The sequence below is a fragment of the Protopterus annectens genome, chromosome 2.part1 (assembly GCF_019279795.1).
Source record: "Protopterus annectens isolate FY-2018-M chromosome 2.part1, PAN1.0, whole genome shotgun sequence".
Taxonomy (NCBI): domain Eukaryota; kingdom Metazoa; phylum Chordata; order Ceratodontiformes; family Protopteridae; genus Protopterus; species Protopterus annectens.
Window position 1 is genome coordinate 646,805,613 of NC_056729.1, and position 17,606 is coordinate 646,823,218.

The window sequence follows — 17,606 nt, forward strand, 5'->3', positions numbered from 1 at the left end:
TTTATCCCAGCTCCCTCTAATGTAGCGCCTAAAGCCACATGGACCGGGGGATAGACACATCCTCTGTGGCTGTCAGGGTCCCCTCACAGTGTGCAAGGGAGAGTCACTTGTGTCAGTCCTGGAAGAGGGAACAGGGGTGTGGGAGAGTGCAGATGGTTGACTTTTCTGAATCTCTGAAAAAATATTGACAAGAACATAAGATCAAGTTTCTGAAAACTCGAACATAAAAAACAAATCTACCCTTTTCACATTTTTTCAGGGGTCAAGCATCCCTGCAACCCCACACCCCATGCAAATTATATATATATATATATATATATATATATATATATATATATATATATATAGATATATACACACACATATATATACTAACTCAGAGATTGCATTACATTGAGGAAAAGGGTAAATTTCCTGATCCTCGTTTTACCGCAATCTCCATTCAAAAGCTTAGAGTTTTCAAAAACCTGATTATATGGTCTCGACCATATGGAGTTTGAGTTTCTGAAAACTCAATCAACTGATCGGGACCCATGTGTATATATATATATATATATATGTATATATATATATATATATATATATATATATATAGATATATATATGTATATATATATATATATATATATATATATATAGATATATATATATATATATATATATATATACTTATATATATATATATATATATATAAGTATATATATATATATATGTATATATATATATATATATATATATATATGTATATATATAAGTATATATATATATATAAGTATATATATATATATAAACATCTACATATATAGATACATATACATACATACACATGTGTATGTGTGTGTGTGTGTGTGTGTGTGTGTGTGTGTGTGTGTGTGTGTGTGTGTGTGTGTATGTGTCTGTGTGTCTGTGTGTGTGTCTGTGGATAGGTCAACAATAGACCGATTCACTTTGTATAATTAGAAAATAAACAAAATTAAAATAAAATGTAAAACAAAATGGAAAATATATCTAAATGATGGCTATATACTGATAAACAATCCTAGATGCTTATACGTGCCTAAAATCCTAAATTCTGGTTCTGCACTTAGCATGCCCTTTCTGCTGAGATGTGACTTTAAATGTTAAACTGAAAAAGAATCTTAAGGTAGGCAAAAGCAAATGGAATAATTTTAATGCCCTTAGGAAAAATATTCCCCTAGCAAACTTGCTTGATAGGAGTTCAGAAGGAGTATGACACACAGAGACAAAGAAAAACAAATAGACACAAAGAAAAAGATACACTGCTAAAAACAATCAATGAAATGAAGTAAGAAAATGTCCAGTATGACCCACCAGAACATCCAAAAAGTTATTATGCTAAATAAATCAGAATACAGTAAAACAGAAAAAAATGTTTTATACAGGAACTCTCATTTAACAGCAGGGTCTGTCAATGCAAAGAACATGTACCTTTGTAAACTTGTCACAGTCTGTGATACGGAACACCTTGCCATAGACAATTATACTCATAGCCACATTCAGGTCCTTCCAGTGGTAGTGGTCTCCACGCTCATTCTTTGGTAGACGCTGTCTTTTGATCAGCTTTCCTTGTGGTATACCAGAGTTCTCTATTTGGGGCTCCATAATGGCAATACTGTCATCTTCCAAGTAGTAGTACAGGGTCACTGGCCGGATTCGGGACTGCTCAGCAGGAGACTGAGGCACAGTTTCCTTAAAGTAGGCATCAAATTTCAGCACCTGCATCATAAAACAGAATAAAAATCTCATCCTTCCTTTCATTTATATTTGTTATTGATTTAAAGCACTTTGTATAGAAAACAATTAGGAACAACAGTACATTGTTATTGTGCAGCCTATGTGTATCTGAAAAAGCAGTGCTAAATGCAAACACAAGGGTGCATATTGTGGTCAACGCAAAGGAAAATATTTACAACAAAATATAATTAAATACACAAATAGTGATGAAACTGAAATAAATTCAGTGTAGAAAAACTAATGATTGTTTTAACCACAACATTTAATAATTTGGATGATTATACTGTCCAAGCTGCCTGTGACCTAACAATTGCTGTTACCTCAGACAGCTCTAATGTCCCACCCTTAAAAAAAAATAATCTGTACATCAAATAGATCCTATTATGTTCAGTCAGCTCTTCACATTTGGTTTAGCAAACTGTTTGGTTTATTAAGCACTGCGAATAAGTTATTTTAAAACCACTTCAGTATATCTCAATCTATATCCCAATGCATCCCCCACAACATACAAAAAAATGCCATTACATGACAAGTCTCTGAAACCTCATCCTCCCACTCTTGGCTGACTTTTGCTCAATTTCCATACTACCAATTCTGAAAAAGATCTTAAAAACGCATCCATCCCAAATGTGTGACTGTATTCAAAAATAAAAATGTCCTCTCCAGAGGCCATCATGAGCTCTGGACTGAGGAGCACAGTCATTGCCCTCTTGATATATATTAATGATATTTTGATAAAAAAAATCTGATAAAGGCCTTCTTAGCATGCTTACCTGTGAATATGTTGTAGTCATTGCAGTGTTTCAACAGTGTGAATAACAAGTGCCTTACCACTGGGAAGAATGGCTTTAGTACATGGTTGATAAACTGGTTTACCATTTTCCTTAACAGCAGATCTGCGTAGATAGGATTCAGGTCCACATCATCCCACTTCCACCTTTGCTAAAGGTGATCCCTAAGCAAGCGCCCTGCTGCTCTTTTATTAACCCATTCCAGCCACTATCCCTAATATCAAAGTCAGCCTTTACCCTGATGACAGCATTATATGTGGATTATCCCTTCCTCCACCTAGCTTAAAACTTATTTCAAACAGAACTTCTGCATTAAAAATCAGACTCTCTAACCATACCTTATTAAATAAACAAACCAGAATGCTCTTTTGCTCAAACATAAGACTGAAATCATTTCTCAAAAGAAACAGCAAATACACCCCAAAACACACTACACATACCTAGGTCTGTTGCTGAATACTACTCTATCTTTTAAGTATCACATGGAACAGAATAAAACAAAACTGAAGTAATTCTTATTTTGTGAATAGAAAATCTCACTTTCTCTTCCCTGATACTAGAATAACTATAGGGAAAGGAAAGTAGAGTTTTGTAAGTAAACACACCACCACAGTAGATGCCTGAATGATTAATGCTGCAGTGGGTAGAAGCCCTTCAGAGCTTTCCTGCCAATAGAGAGGAAGGCTGAGCCCTGAAAGGGCAATGCCAGGAAGATCAAAAAATAATAAATGCCCACAACCTGGCACAGAAAACACACCAAAAGCAATATAGATGGAGGGAGGGAGTTGCTACTGCAGCAGTGTCATTTGAACATCTACTTTTATGGTAAGTTTACTTACACAACTGTCCTATGTTCATCATATTCTTCGCTGCTGAAGTAGCCTTAGGTATATGAGTAGAATACCCGGTACCTACGTATTTCTCGCACCCAGATTGGGATCAGGAGGAGCGGCTCATTCCAAGCCCTTCTTCTACCAAAATATGTGGTCCAAGTTACTTGGGAAGTGGGTGTCACTGACGTAGGTCTCATTACAGTGACTTTTACTTCAAAATATGTAGTTACTTATAACTTTATGCTGTGTGACTGACAAACGAGACAGCAGCACACAAGCACTTTCCCTGGAACACTTAACTTTAGGCTGTGTGACTGTCAAACGAGACAGCTCCACAAAATCACTTTTCCCACAAAAAACTTATGTTTACTATCTTAACTGTCCAGCTAAAATGAGCTGAAAGAGCTTAAGAGCACAGACCTGAATAATCTGCACAAGTGAAATTCACATGGGCTACACAACTGCTGCCGAATACATAGGCCACAAGAGAACATCCATATGAAAGAAAAACAGCCCTTACGTATTCTCGCAAAATCTTTCTAATGAAGAAAAGTTGACAATTGCAATTTTTCTGAGCTATAAGTTTAGGCTGTCCAAATAACAAACGAGACAGCAACACACACACACTTTCACCACAAAACTTAACATCTTCAGTATGGTACAGGTCCAGTTTAAATTGACTCCAGCATCTTACCAGCACATATCTGAATAATCTGTACAAGTACAATCCACACAAGTGGCCCAACTGTTGCAGAATACATAGGGTGCCAGGGAACATCCATATAAAAAAACAAACAAAAAAAAAAAACGGTACTTCTGTATTATCTCATAATCTTTCAAACCAAGAACAGATGGCTTTATAAATAAATGAACCAAATATCCATAACATGACGAATGCTGACAGGTTTGGAATCTGGTTGCGATAATACATAGGTACCGATTACCCTAGCTAACTACATTTTGGAGGAGGAAGAAGAAAAGTCCAGGAGCCCCCTGGAGAATGGTCCTAGCAAAGCCTGATCTGGACCTACAGAAGGAATCAAACTTATAGTGTTTTCTAAATGTATGCACAGAGGACCAAGTAGCAGATTCTAGAATACTTACAGAATCCAAACCTTATCAAAAAGCCAGTGATGAAGTCAAGGCCCTAGTAGAGTAGGCCTTGATCCAGCCTGTAATAGATGAGTATAGCAAAAGGTTGTTTGTTTGTCTTTTTGGCTTTTCCCGGTTAGGGATCGCCACAGCGGAACTCCAGTCCACTAATGATTGGCAGTAGATTTTTTATGGTGCCGAGTTGACAGCCCAATGCCCAACCTTCAGCGAAGGAACGGCCATTCATGAAAACATGTGCAAATAGTCTGTTTTGACACAGGTAGTCCCCTCTTCTTACCTTCACAAGAAATTAATGATTGATCCGAAGATCTGAAAATTTAGCTCTGTCAAGCTAGTATCAGTACTCTGTAGATATCCAAGGTATGGAGTATCCTTTCTCCTCATTTTTAGGTTCAGGCAAGAAAACTGCGAGATAGATAGGTTGGCTTTAAGTAAATGCAGAACCCACTTTAGGCCTAAAAGAAGGATTAGTTATAAAAAAAACCTGTCTCTATGAAAAATAACATAGGGTTGAATCACCATAAGAGTTTGCAACTCAGATACAGTTATTACTAAGGTGGAAGCAATCAGTAAAAGTGTTTTCTAAGTGAAGAACCTAAAGTCAGTCAGGTTAGCTGGTTCAAATGGCACAAGTGTTAGCTTCTCTAATACAAAATTAAGATCCCAAGGAGGGGCCACTGTTTTTCTTGGAGGCCTCTTATGCAAAACAGCTTTCAAGAACATTTTGTCACGAGACTGCTTTAAAAGAGGAGGATCCACAAGTAGACATGCTGAAATGGCTGATAAATGAACCATGACAGAGGAATAACTTAGGCCACAGGATAGCAACTCACACAAACACTGTAATACCAGAGAACACCTAGCCCTGAATGGGTGCTGGTTATGTTGTTGGCACCAACTAGAAAACCTTTTCCATTTTCTAATATATTGTCCTCTAGTAGAAGGCTTTTTTGCCTCCATTTATACCTGCTGCATGTCCTCACTAAATGTGCCTAAAGGGAATTAAGACCCTATCATTCAGGCAGTTCATTCAGGCAGTCAAATGTAGTTGATAGATGATGAGGTGCATTCAATGCCCTCTGTTCTTGTCTGAGTAGATCCTGTCTGTGAGGAAGGTTGTGGTAATTGCCCCAGGCCATTTCCAAAATAAGAGAGAACCACAGTTGCCTGGTCCAGATGGAAGTCACCACAATGATCTTGGGCATTTCTTCTGAATCTTCTGCTGTATCTTGGATATTAGTGGAAAGGGTGGAAAAGCATAAAGGAACATTCCTGTCCAAGGAAAAGAAAAAGCATCTGCCTTCCAGACCTTCTTGTATGGACTCCTGGAACAGAATCTTGACAGTTGATTGCTCAGAGAGGAGGCAAAAAGGCCTGCTTGAGGAACTCCACAGAGACATATCAAATCTTGAAAGATTCTCTGATCTAGTTTCCTTTTGTGATGGTCTGCCCTCATCCCACTCAGTCAGCTATTCTGCTAGATAATTTTGCTGTGACAGAATGTAGGATGCCCTTAGAGTGATATTTTGCTGCAAAGCTAAATCCCAAGCTAATATGGCTAGTCTGCAAAGTGGGTATAACCTGATTCCCCCTTTCTTGTTGATGTACTGCATGACCGTATGTCTGTGGTACTGTCTGTAACCACTTGAAAAGGTCCTGGGGACCAAAGATGATTCAGAGAGTTGAGTACTGTGATTAGGGCAAGCATCTCCTTGATATTTACGTGCTTGTGTCTGTCCTTGGTGTTCTACATGCCACACAATTTTATTCCTCCAGAAACTGCTCGCCAAGCAAAGTCTGAGGTGTCTGTGGTGACTTGATTGCTTTGGAGCAGGGAGGGAGAAGGGGAGACCTGGATTTAAGGATATCTGTAGTCTCTACAAAATAAGTTCTCTCCAGACAAACCCCAGCACGGGGATTGAAAAGATAAAGGGTGTTGATGTTGAGACCAAAGAGATTTCAGATACCATTGTATCTTTCTCATGTGGAGACTTGCCACTGGTATCATGAGAATCAAAATCCTGAAGTATTCCTTCTCAGTGACTGAAGCCTGATTAGAAAACCTTAGAATAGATCTAGTACAGATCTGCTTTTTCCTATATAAGAAAAGCTCTTTAAATCAAAGTGTGCAGTTGACATCCAAGAACACAATCCTGTGTGAAGGAGTCAAGACAGACATGTGACTGTTCTCTGGGAATCCTAAATTGTGTAAGGAATCTCTCACCCAAGAGAGAGATTCCTAACACTTACACTCTGCAAAGAAAAGCAAGTTATCTAAATATGGAAAAATATGGATATCCTATAGCCTGCAATGAGCTATAACTGGAGCTAGCCACTTTGTGAACACTTTTGATGCAGTGGATAGTTCAAATGGTAAGGCAGTAAACTGAAAATGTGATCCAGCCACACTAAACCTAACAAAACATCCGAAGTCTGGATGATTATGGTTGTGATGATAAGCATCTTTTACGTCTACTGTTACTAGGAAACTTGAAAAAGGAAGAAAGGATAACAGGCTGTGAATTGACATAATTCTGAATTTGGGCACTATCACAAACAGATTTAGAAAAGAAAGATCCAGAGCTGGTCTGCAAGTGTGTTCCTTCTTTGGCACTAAGAACATCCCTGAATAAAAACCCTTCCACACCTGGAAGGAAGAACTAGTTCTATCACTCCTTGGAAAAGCATGTGATGAAGAATAGATGGAAACAAAACAATTTGATATGGAGGGTGAAGAATGGCCCCCTGGAAAGGAGGAATTTCCTCATACTGCCATCTGTTACTTCAGTAAATGAATTTTAGAATCCATTTGTCTGAAACAATCTGTTGCCACAGAGAAAAATAGAAATTCAGACTTTCTGGAAGAAAACAAATGGACCAGGGCGGGATGATGGTCCCAAGGTCTCATGAATACTCATTCAGACTTGTTGGACTGTCCTTTGTTTTGGGAGGTTCGAGACTTCTTTCTGGGACCCCCTTACAATTTCTTCTTAAACATCTGTTTACTTGAATTTTGTTAAGAGTGTTTATTCTGCTTTTTGCCAAAACAGAATGAGAAGATAAAAAAATCCCTAGGAAAATTTAGAAAAGGAGAGGTGAACATTTTACAGATTCCTTGAATCAGCTGGCTTCTTTCATCACACTTTTTGATCATCTCTGCAGCAGAGGGACCAAACATTGCATCTCTCTCCAAGGGTGAATTTAAAATCTCATTTGATCTCATTTTGAACATCATCTGGGAAGTTCTGAGAATGCAGCCATGCAAAAACAGTACCAGTGGCCATAGTCCTGGAAGGTGTCAAGTTGTACACACACACACTGTAAACAATAAGTAGTGACCTGCGCAATGGAAGGAACTAAGATATTTAAAGCAGAATGTTCTTCACAAAAAGAAACTGCAGAGAAAACATTCCTCATACTTTCACAATTAGTCAGAATAAACTTTACCATACAAGCCTGACAATTCAAAATTCTGAAAATCAAAGTTGCAGAAGTACACACTTTTCCCCATGCCTAATTTTCCCATCCTTATTAGAAAGAGTAGGATTGGAATTGCATATGTGCTTAGCAGTAGGATCAATTAGAGCTAAAGCTGCTGGGTCAGGTTTGGGAATAGTGCACAAAAATGAGGAATTTTATACATTCTGTCTGCCTTTTTAGGGACAGTTGGCTGGCAGTCAGGAAAACTGCAGGCAGCAATGCACACATCCTCTAAAACAGACAGAACAGGAGAAATGGATGGAGGATTTGGAAAATCCTACTCTAACAACTCATATAATTTTTTAAGGGACTAAGAAACCTCACTGCGCTAGCAGTGAAAACACTGATACATTCTAGCAATAGTCTTAGGGGAAAGAGAATTCCCCACAGGGAAATCAGAAAACTGAGCTCCCTCCGAGTGTGAATCAGAAATCTGTGGAAAAAGCCCTACATCTATCTCTGCATCTTCCTGCTCAGATTTAGAATCTTGAATCTCTTCATGAAAAAAATGAATCCCTCTTTCTTTTACCATAGACTACTTAATGAGAAGGATTAATAACCTGAATTAAACCCTGAGCCAGATCCAGTAAACTACTCCCATCCAAATATGAGAAGGTGTAGATACATGCTTAATTTTCTGTTTCTTTTTGACAGGGAAAAATGGGGCCAACCATGTTAATAATGTCAGCAGCAGCTTCCCCATGGATGAGTACAGTATTCTGACACAAGAGGGAAGCCTTCCTTGTTCCCTCTCCCAGGACTGATAAAAGTGTCTCTCCCTTGCCCAGTGAGGGTCCCCAACAGCTGCAGAAAAAAATAAGTTATGTTCTTACCATAACATTCCATCTGTGTTGATCTTCATTCATCGTGATGGGTGTCGGTTCTGTCCTTGGAACTGAGTTCTCCGTTATAACAAGCTCGCACCAGCCAAAAAACTCTCGAGCTAAGTCTTACCCATAGTGCCCCTCTCTATATTACCTCAGATCGAGTTTGCCCTTAAGGAAGAATGAAAGAAAGAAAGAGGCTTTATCTGAGCAACTTTGCTATCATAGGCTAGGACCATATCCGAGCCTCCAGGAGTCTTTCAGAGGGGGGTGGCAGCTGGGCTGTAATGAATGAATGAAGACCAACAACACAGATGGAACGTTATGGTAAGAACATAACTTCTTTATCTGATGCTGTTAATCTTCATTCATTCCTTACTGATGGGACAAAGTCTCTAGCTACTTTGTTTCCTGGAAGGCCCTATGGAAGAATATTCCTGAGTACCATTGAACCAAAGGAAGCTCTCCCCCTGGAGACCATATCCAATTTGAAATGAGTGATAAAGGTATGAGGGGTAGACCATGTGCTGCTGCAGAAAATGTCATCCATAGAAGCTCTTGCATGGAAAGCAACAGACATTACAACTGATCTTGTGGAATGCACTTTGACTTTAGATAGTAATGAGGCTTTATTCTGTGATAAATGAAGGAAATACAGTCTTGCAACCATTTAGACAAGGTAACTTTGGAAACAGGTCTCCAAAGTCTTGATCCTGAGAATGATACAAATAACTGGTCAGATTTTCATAATGACTTAGTTCTGTTGAGATAAAACCGCAACTGTCTATGCACATCAAGCAAATAGGTAGGTTCATAGGTAGGTACTAGGCTATTAGCCCTAGGGCCTATATAAGCCTAGCCAAAAGGTACCCTGGCTTTTGCCACCCAAGCAAATTATTTTCATGTGCTCCTGTCGAGCAGAGCCACAGAAGTGATCCCCGGGGTGAATTTCCTATCTCCCATCCAATTATCAAGATTTTTCTTGAAGAGTGCTAATGAGGAGCTTTGTTTGATATAGATAGGTAGTTTGTTCCAGAGTATGGGAAGTCTCTGGGACAGGAATCTATCCCTCCAGCATGTTCTGTTTAGAGTGTGTAGCTCGGAGGGATTGGCATTTCTTTAAGTTGAGCATGTCCAACAGCTCTGGGTTTGACATAGCTTTGTATGTTAGGATGAGATCGCCTCTGAGTAGGTAATATGCAATGGAGTAAAGCTGGAGTTTTTTGAGACGGTCTGAGTAGGGCATCTGTTTGAGGCCAGTAATCCTCTTTGTGAGGTATTTCTGCGGCCTTTCCAGTTGTTGTAGATGTCTTGTGAGGTACATACCAAAAGGGGCATTGTACTCTATAATGGGTCTAATGAGTGACGAGTAGAGGGGAACAATGACCTCTTTTTTCCTGGATGAGAAACTTTTTGTGATGAGGTGTGCCACGTAGAAGGATTTCCTGACTACTGTGGCAATGTGATTATCAAAGGAGAGACTACTGTCCACCTGTGTCCCAAGGTCTCTCATCACACTTTTGGTGTTAAGTAGATTATCGCCTATGTGGTAGTTCATGGGTGAAGAGTTTTTACCAAAAGGGATGACAATGCACTTTTTGGCATTGAGCTTGAGACCATGGCTTTGACACCAGGTATCTGTCTCAGTGAGGCCCTTTTGTAGGATGTCCACATCTTTAGGAGTTTTGATTATGGCTCCTAGTTTGCAGTCATCTGCGAACTTCGTTAGCCAAAGACCTTCTGTGTTAGCCTGTACTTCAGAGAAGTAGATACCAAACAGGAGATGACTCAGGATCAGTGAGCCAGTTGGCAACTCATCTTGTGACATAGGGATTTATACCTAGTTTAATGAGTTTATCTATAATTCCAGAGTGGAGGATGGTGTCGAAAGCCTTGGCGAGATCTAGATAGGCTGAGTGAACCACCTTACCCTCATCTACAGCTTTGATGACCGCTTCAAAGAAGTCTATCAGGTTTAGGAGACATGATCTGCCTTCTACAAACCTGAACTGGGTGGGGTCCAGAGTTTGGAGATTACCAATGTCATTGTTTATAAGTTCTATGATGATATGTTCCATAGCCTTGCAAATGAGGCTCGTCAGGCTAATGGGGCATAGTTCCCAGGGTCTGTAGTGGCTCCCTCTTTGTGGAGTGGGACAACTGTCACTGTGCGCCATTCAGTGGGTACAAAGCCTGAGATGAGGCTATGATTGAACATGGTACTTAGGTGGGGTGCCAGTTTGTTCTATAGTTCATGTAGAATATAGCCTGGGATGTTGTCAGGTCCCATGGATGCTGTGTTCTTGGCTTTGGAGTGTGTGTTTTTTACCTGTGCAGCTGTGATTATAGGAACTTTGCATTCTTCCAGTATAGAGATGGGCCCTTTAGGGGATGAGAGGGGGGTAAAGTTAGGACTGAACCTATCTGCCAGGATGTTGGCAATATCAGTTGGTTCTGTATATTTAGTGCCATTGTGCTGTAACTGAGAGCAGATCTGAGTGTTGCCGTTGAGATTCTTGACATAGCGATAGAATTCTTTGTGTTTGTCTTTAAAATCAGTAGTGATTTTGTTTTCATAACTAGCTTTGGCAGATTTTATGATGGATATCAGCTTTTTACTGAGGCTGATAGGGGAGTTCCTCCAATCATGGGATTTTACTCTTTTTTGCAACAGTTTCTTTCTTCTGTTGTAGAGTTTGTTTATGGCAGGGGACCACCAGTTTGGCTTCCTTTTTTGGAGGATAGCATCTTGGCTCTGTTGCACGATCCATGCACTCGTGTAAATTCTTATAAAGTGCAGTTGTGTAGGATTCAGCAGTCATACCTCTATTGTCTGTCAGCATGGGTGTCATGAAGTTTGCCACTTCTGTCTTAAGAAGTGTGAAGTTGGCTTTGGAGAAATTATTTACGGTGGTTTCCCTAATGGGGGGTGGGGGAGGGATGTGGATGTCTAGGGTGATTAGCTTGTGGTCGGATCTGACCAACAAAGAAATGACCGCTGGTGTGGAACACCAGTTGTTCATGTTGGTAATGACTAGGTCTAGGATATTGCTGCCCCTGGTGGGGGTGTGGATAAGTTGATCCAAGACATTGGAATTTATGAATTCCAGAAAACATTGAGCACAAGAGTTGGTACATGAGTAGTTTTCCCAGTTAATGGTGGGGTAGTTGAAATCACCCATTATTAGGATGATAGGTTGTACCCTAATATTTTCCAGTGTATCAAGAAATGAGGAGTGGGAATCCTGGGGCATAGCAGGGGATCTGTAGCAAGCTACAGTTTGGATTGCGGTCTTGCCCAGAGTTAGTTGCACTTGGATAATCTCAGATGCATTATGCTGAGCAACTAGCCAGGAGGTGTGGATATACTTAATAAATACGGACATGCCTCCGCCTTTAGTGTTTCATTCCAGGTTAGGTAGTCGAAAGGTGTGGTATGAATTATAGTTTGGTAATGCAGGGGTGCTCTCTGGAGCTTTGAACCAGGTCTCTATGACTGCACAGATGTCGATGTTGTCCAGTTTAAGGAGTGCCTTGAGTGAGTGCATTTTGAGGTTTAGACTTCTAGCATTGAGTAGCAGGGTGGCAAGAGCCTTATCCAGTATCTGGACTCCCAAGGGCGACAGGTGCAAGCCATCTCTGGCAAAGCATCGTGGTTTGTCAATCATGTCATCCCAGGCTGACAGATACTGGATCCCCTTAGAATGACACCAGAAGCTTAGCCAATTGTTGAAGTCAATCATTTTGTCCTTGCATTGTGGTATCATTCTGGGTGATGGCAGGATGCTACTCAGGGGTAGGGTCATACCTGCCTGGGCTACAAGATTGAACAGCTCCTCAATGTCTCTTTTCAAGTAGCCAAGGGACGTATGTCTCAGGTCATTCACACCAACATGGACAATGACAGAGTCATACTTGTACTTGTTATGGAGTGACCTGAGTGCGTGCATTATGTGGCGGATCCTGGCACCCGACAGGCAGCTGACAGTAACTTTCTCCTTGTTTAGTCTGGTGAGTGGAACATCAGTGTGCCTGACTATAGAGTCACCTATGACTAGAGTGTTGGGTACGTTGTTATGCCTTATGAGCTGTGGTTGAGTGGCACACTGAGTCTGTGGGCTTGTGTCATTTGGGTTGTGTTGGGGGGTGGAAGTTGCTTGTGTTTCTGCTTTGGAGGTCCCTGTTGCTTGGGCAGATTTTTATTGAGAGCCTCCGTGAATGTAGGTGCGTGTTTGGTGTTTCTATGTGTGTGTTTTGGTGGTGTAGGTTTTGAAGGACTATGTGATGAGTGTGATGTGGTGTAAGTGTTTACCAGCTGCTCTTGACTGTCTAGTCCAGTCTTGGGTGAAGAGAGCTTTGCTTCCAGTTTGGCTATATAAGTGCATCTCTCTCAGGTTGTTGGGTGGTAGGAGGAGAGGGTTGTCTGTGTACATGAGGCAATTGCTGTATTGCCCCAAGTTGCCTGGATTCATCAGATAGACAGGAGAAAATACCGGGAGCTGACCCTTAGGCATGCCTGGATAGGTGCTAATTTATTAAGTACTAAAAACTGTTTTCCTCTAGACAAGTGAGGAAAGTTGAGTGCTGTAGTAATTTGTAGTTTATTTGGTGCTTACAATGAGTTCTGAACAAGTGCTGAACTCAAAGAAACAGATGTGAGTACTGAAGCTAAAAAAAACTGGCTAGTTCTAAGAAACAAAATTAAGCTAGAAGGCTTCCCTCCAACACAGAAAGGCTTGGGGCCTCAGAAGCTTACAAACAGTCCTGGATACAGCAAGTCTGTATCTGGACTAGACTACTTACAGGAAAGGCAGGAATCAAGCTTAGAAATTTGTTATTTTGTAAAGTGGAAAGGGGAAAGGAGGAGCAGAAACTAAGTGGGTTGGCCTTCTCAAATGTTCTCCTTGGATTAGGTAGAATGAGATAATGACACTAGACTGGGAGGAGTGTCCCCGATCAAATTTACAGTAGGGGCAGGCAACTGCAAAGTCACCAAGTATAAGAACAGATATGATACACTCCTTGGCAGGAAATCAGAACAAAAACCCAAACAGATGCTTAATAAATGTAGGCAATTTCCAGTTAATACCTCACACACAGTGGAACTAGCTAGAATAGTATGCAGCTGACAATAAAAGTGCTATAAATAACTTGCAAAAATAAGCAAAAAACAGGAAACTTAATGTTATATATTACAGATCTGAGTTTGCTCAGTGCCCTTCCTCCAATTAGCTCAGTGTGAAATGTAGTGCATATTCTCCTTTGTTAGAAAAATTTGGAAAGAAAATGGTTTGATTAATAGTCAGGTCTGAAATAACTTTGGGTAAAAAGGAGGAGTTAGTCCGGAGTGATACTCTGCTGTTATGGAACACTATGTAATGACATTTTATGCACAAACCTTGCAACTCAGAAATTCATCTTGCTGAGGTAATGGGCACCAATTACAAAGTCTTCCAGGATAAGAATTTCAGATCACAGTTGGTAGCAGATTCAAAGGGAGAACGAGTAAAGGATTGTAGAACTGAAGTTAAATTCCAGGGTTGATCGGTGGTTTGAAGGGGGGCCTAATGTGAGTAACTTCTTTCAAAAATGTTTTACAGAGGTGGTGTGAAATAAAGAAAGAGTCCTTGTAACCATTATGAAAATTGGAGATTGCCACCAAATGTACTTGAATAGTCGATGCTGCAGTTCCTGAGTGGAGGAGGTTAGATAAGTAATCTAGCACCGTAGAAAGTGGAACCGAAAAAGGATCAACTCCATTTTTATGAGACCAAAATATGAATCTTTTCCACTTACTTAGATAAAGTTTACTGGTAGATGGTTTATGGGAAGCCAGAAGAATCTGACATACAGGGGAGGACAGGTTATTTTGCCTGGCAATTACTGGAAGTGGAGGAGCCAAGCTGTCAGCTTAAGGCTCGATATGTTCGGATGAATCAACCCCTGTGGGTGCGACAGCAATTCCAGGGTTGGATCCAGAATCCATGGCTGATGTACAGGGTGAGGCCAAAGAAAGGGAAACCAAATTTGTTGGGGCCAGTAGGGTGCAATGAGGATTATTCTGCTTTTCAACTGAAGAGCTTTCTTCAAAAATTGTGGGATCAGAGGAAGGGAAGGGTATGCATAAAGAAGTCCCGTGGGCCAATTGTGTACCAGAGCAACTCTTGGGGACTCCCCCTCTGGGGGAATTAGGGCAAAATAACTGCTGCATTTGTGATTTGTGGGGGAGACAAACAGATCGCAGCAAGGCGGCCCCAACGTCTGAAGATTTCCACCACTACAACAAGATTGAGGGAACACTTGTGAGGCAGGAGAATGCATCTACTCAGTTTGTCTGCAATTATGTTGGAATCCCCGGGAATGTGCAGTGCTATCAGAAAGTGGTTGGAAGCTATTGCCCATTTCCAGATTCTCAAGGCCTCTTGACACAACAGGTAGGACTTGGTTCCCCCTTGTTTGCTGATGTACCAGACTACTGACATGTTGTTGGACTGGATGGTAATTGTTCCTGAAGGGTTGAAATGCTTGCAATGCTAGAAGCACTGCCCTCAGTTCTAGGACACTGATATGCAGGGTGGCCTCCAAGGGTGATGAAGTGCCTTGGACTGTCCTTCCCCAGAAATGCCTCCCACCCAATCAGGGAGGTATCCATGGTCACTATGGCTCTGGGCTGAGGGGAGAAGAAAGGGTGGCTCCGTAGATGGTCCTCTGGCTTCATCCACCAAATTAAATCTTGTTTTCACTGGTTTGTTATCCTGATTTCAAAGGACACAGAGTGAGTCAAAATGGACCATTGTGTTAGTAAAAGCCACTGTAGTAGTCTCATGTGTAGTCTTGCTAGTGGAACTATTGTTATCAATGCTGCCATTCACCCTAATAGTTGGAGGATTGCCCAAGCCGGAGCTTTGCCCTGGCAGAGTATCACCCAGAGTTGAAATCTGAGTCTTTCCAGTTTGTCGAGTGGGAGTGAGACTAGGCAAGATTGAGTGACAAAACTGGCTCCTATGAACTCCAATCTTTGAGAAGGAGTCAAGTTGTCTTTGACCTTGTTTACTGTTATCCCTAAGTGTTCCAGTAGTTGTAGGGTATAATGAGTGGCTGAGACCAGTAGATGCTTGGTTGGGGCAGTGAGGAGCCAATCATCTAAATATGGAAACACCCGGAATCCTTGCACTCTCAAGTGAGCTGTTACTACTGCCATGCATTTGGTGAACACTCTGGGGCAGTAGAGAGACCAAAGGGCAGCACTTGGAATTTTTAGTGAATGGCTACCAGCCGGAAGCGGAGGAATCTTCTGGAGCATTTGTCCATTTTTATGTGGTAATACACGTCCTGAAGATCTATTGGGCACATCCAATTGTCTTTCTCCAAGAACGAAAGGACCATCAGGAATTTTTCTTGTTTGACAAATTTGTTTAGGATGCTGAGATTCAGAATTGGTCTTTAGTCCCCTGTCTTTTTTGACACTAAAAAGAATCTTGACTAGAATCCGGATCCTATCTGGTCTGGTGGGACTGTCTGGATGACTCTTTTTTGAAGCAGCTTTTTAATTTCTATTGCTGCTGTTTCCCTTTGACTGGGTGGAATGGCGGGAATTCAACTTGGTGACTTTGGGTAAAGATTGAATGGGACATGGTATCCTCTGGTTATGATCCGTTGCACCCATAAATCCATTGTTATTGTTAGCCAGGCAGAATGGTGTAAGGAAAAACGTCCCCCAACTGCTTCCAGAGGAAAGCAATTGGGCCTCTCCTCAGGAATGCTGATAGGGTTGTCCAGAGAAAAATCTCTGGAGGTCTGGTTATGCAGACCCCCTCTGCCCCTGTAGGGGTGCCTTCCGGATGATTTGCCCCTTTTGCCCTGGGGAGTATACTCGCCATGTGTGTCACGGAAAGGACGTGGCAATTTCTTGTGCCATATCTTTCCACTCCTCTGGTTCCTAGACTATGGATGCGGAAAATGCACACTCATGCAGACAGGTTCTTGCTATCCTTCTCACACCTGGCCAATGTGTCTTTCATGTTTGGGCCAAAAGGGGAAGAAGCTTCCACTGGAGTGTTAAGAAAGGAAGACTTAAAATGGTCCGTAAGTCACAAAGGTGCATCCAGGCATGCTGTTTCATGACAACACCTGAACCCACCACTCTGGCTGCTCCTTCAGTGGGATGGGAAATCAGACACATGGAGGAGTTAGATATGGATTCCAGGGTAGCTAGCTGTGAAGCAATTTTGTCACGAACCTCATCAGAGACAGCTCCTGCTAAGGTTTTGGAGAGTTCGGCAACTAAGTCTCTCTGAAGCCTGGTGAAATGTGCCAGATAATTCAAAAGGAGTACTTTGAGGGGTTGATGAATGAAGAGAATGAGAGGGAGAGAAGGTTGGATGATGTAGGGATAGTGAATCATGAAGTACAATGGATTAGCAAGGAGGAAGTAAGGATAGCTATGAAGAGAATGAAGAATGGAAAGGCTGTTGGCCCAGATGACATACCCGTGGAAGCATGGAGGTATTTAGGTGAAATGGCAGTGGAGTTTTTAACCAGATTGTTTAATGAAATCTTAGAAAGTGAGAGGATGCCTGAGGAATGGAGAAAAAGTGTTTTGGTACCAATTTTAAAAATAAGGGTGATATGCAGAGCTGTAGTAACTACAGAGGGATTAAATTGATCAGTCACAGCATGAAGTTATGGGAAAGAGTAGTGGAAGTTAGGTTAAGAAGGGACGTGATGATTAGTGAACAGCAGTATGGTTTCATGCCAGGAAAGAGCACTACAGATGCGATGTTTGCTCTGAGAGTGTTGATGGAGAAGT

General features: G+C 41.2%; 1 protein-coding gene across 1 annotated transcript in view; it reads right to left on the reverse strand.

The window, feature by feature from the left end:
* The window catches only part of EFHC1 (EF-hand domain containing 1), an 856,688-nt gene that overhangs the window by 716,656 nt on the left and 122,426 nt on the right, over positions 1–17,606 (reverse strand). Inside the window, exon 3 of the mRNA XM_044062385.1 lies at positions 1,451–1,738. Within this exon, the coding sequence (XP_043918320.1) occupies positions 1,451–1,738 (288 nt within the window). The remainder of the gene's footprint in view (positions 1–1,450; positions 1,739–17,606) is intronic.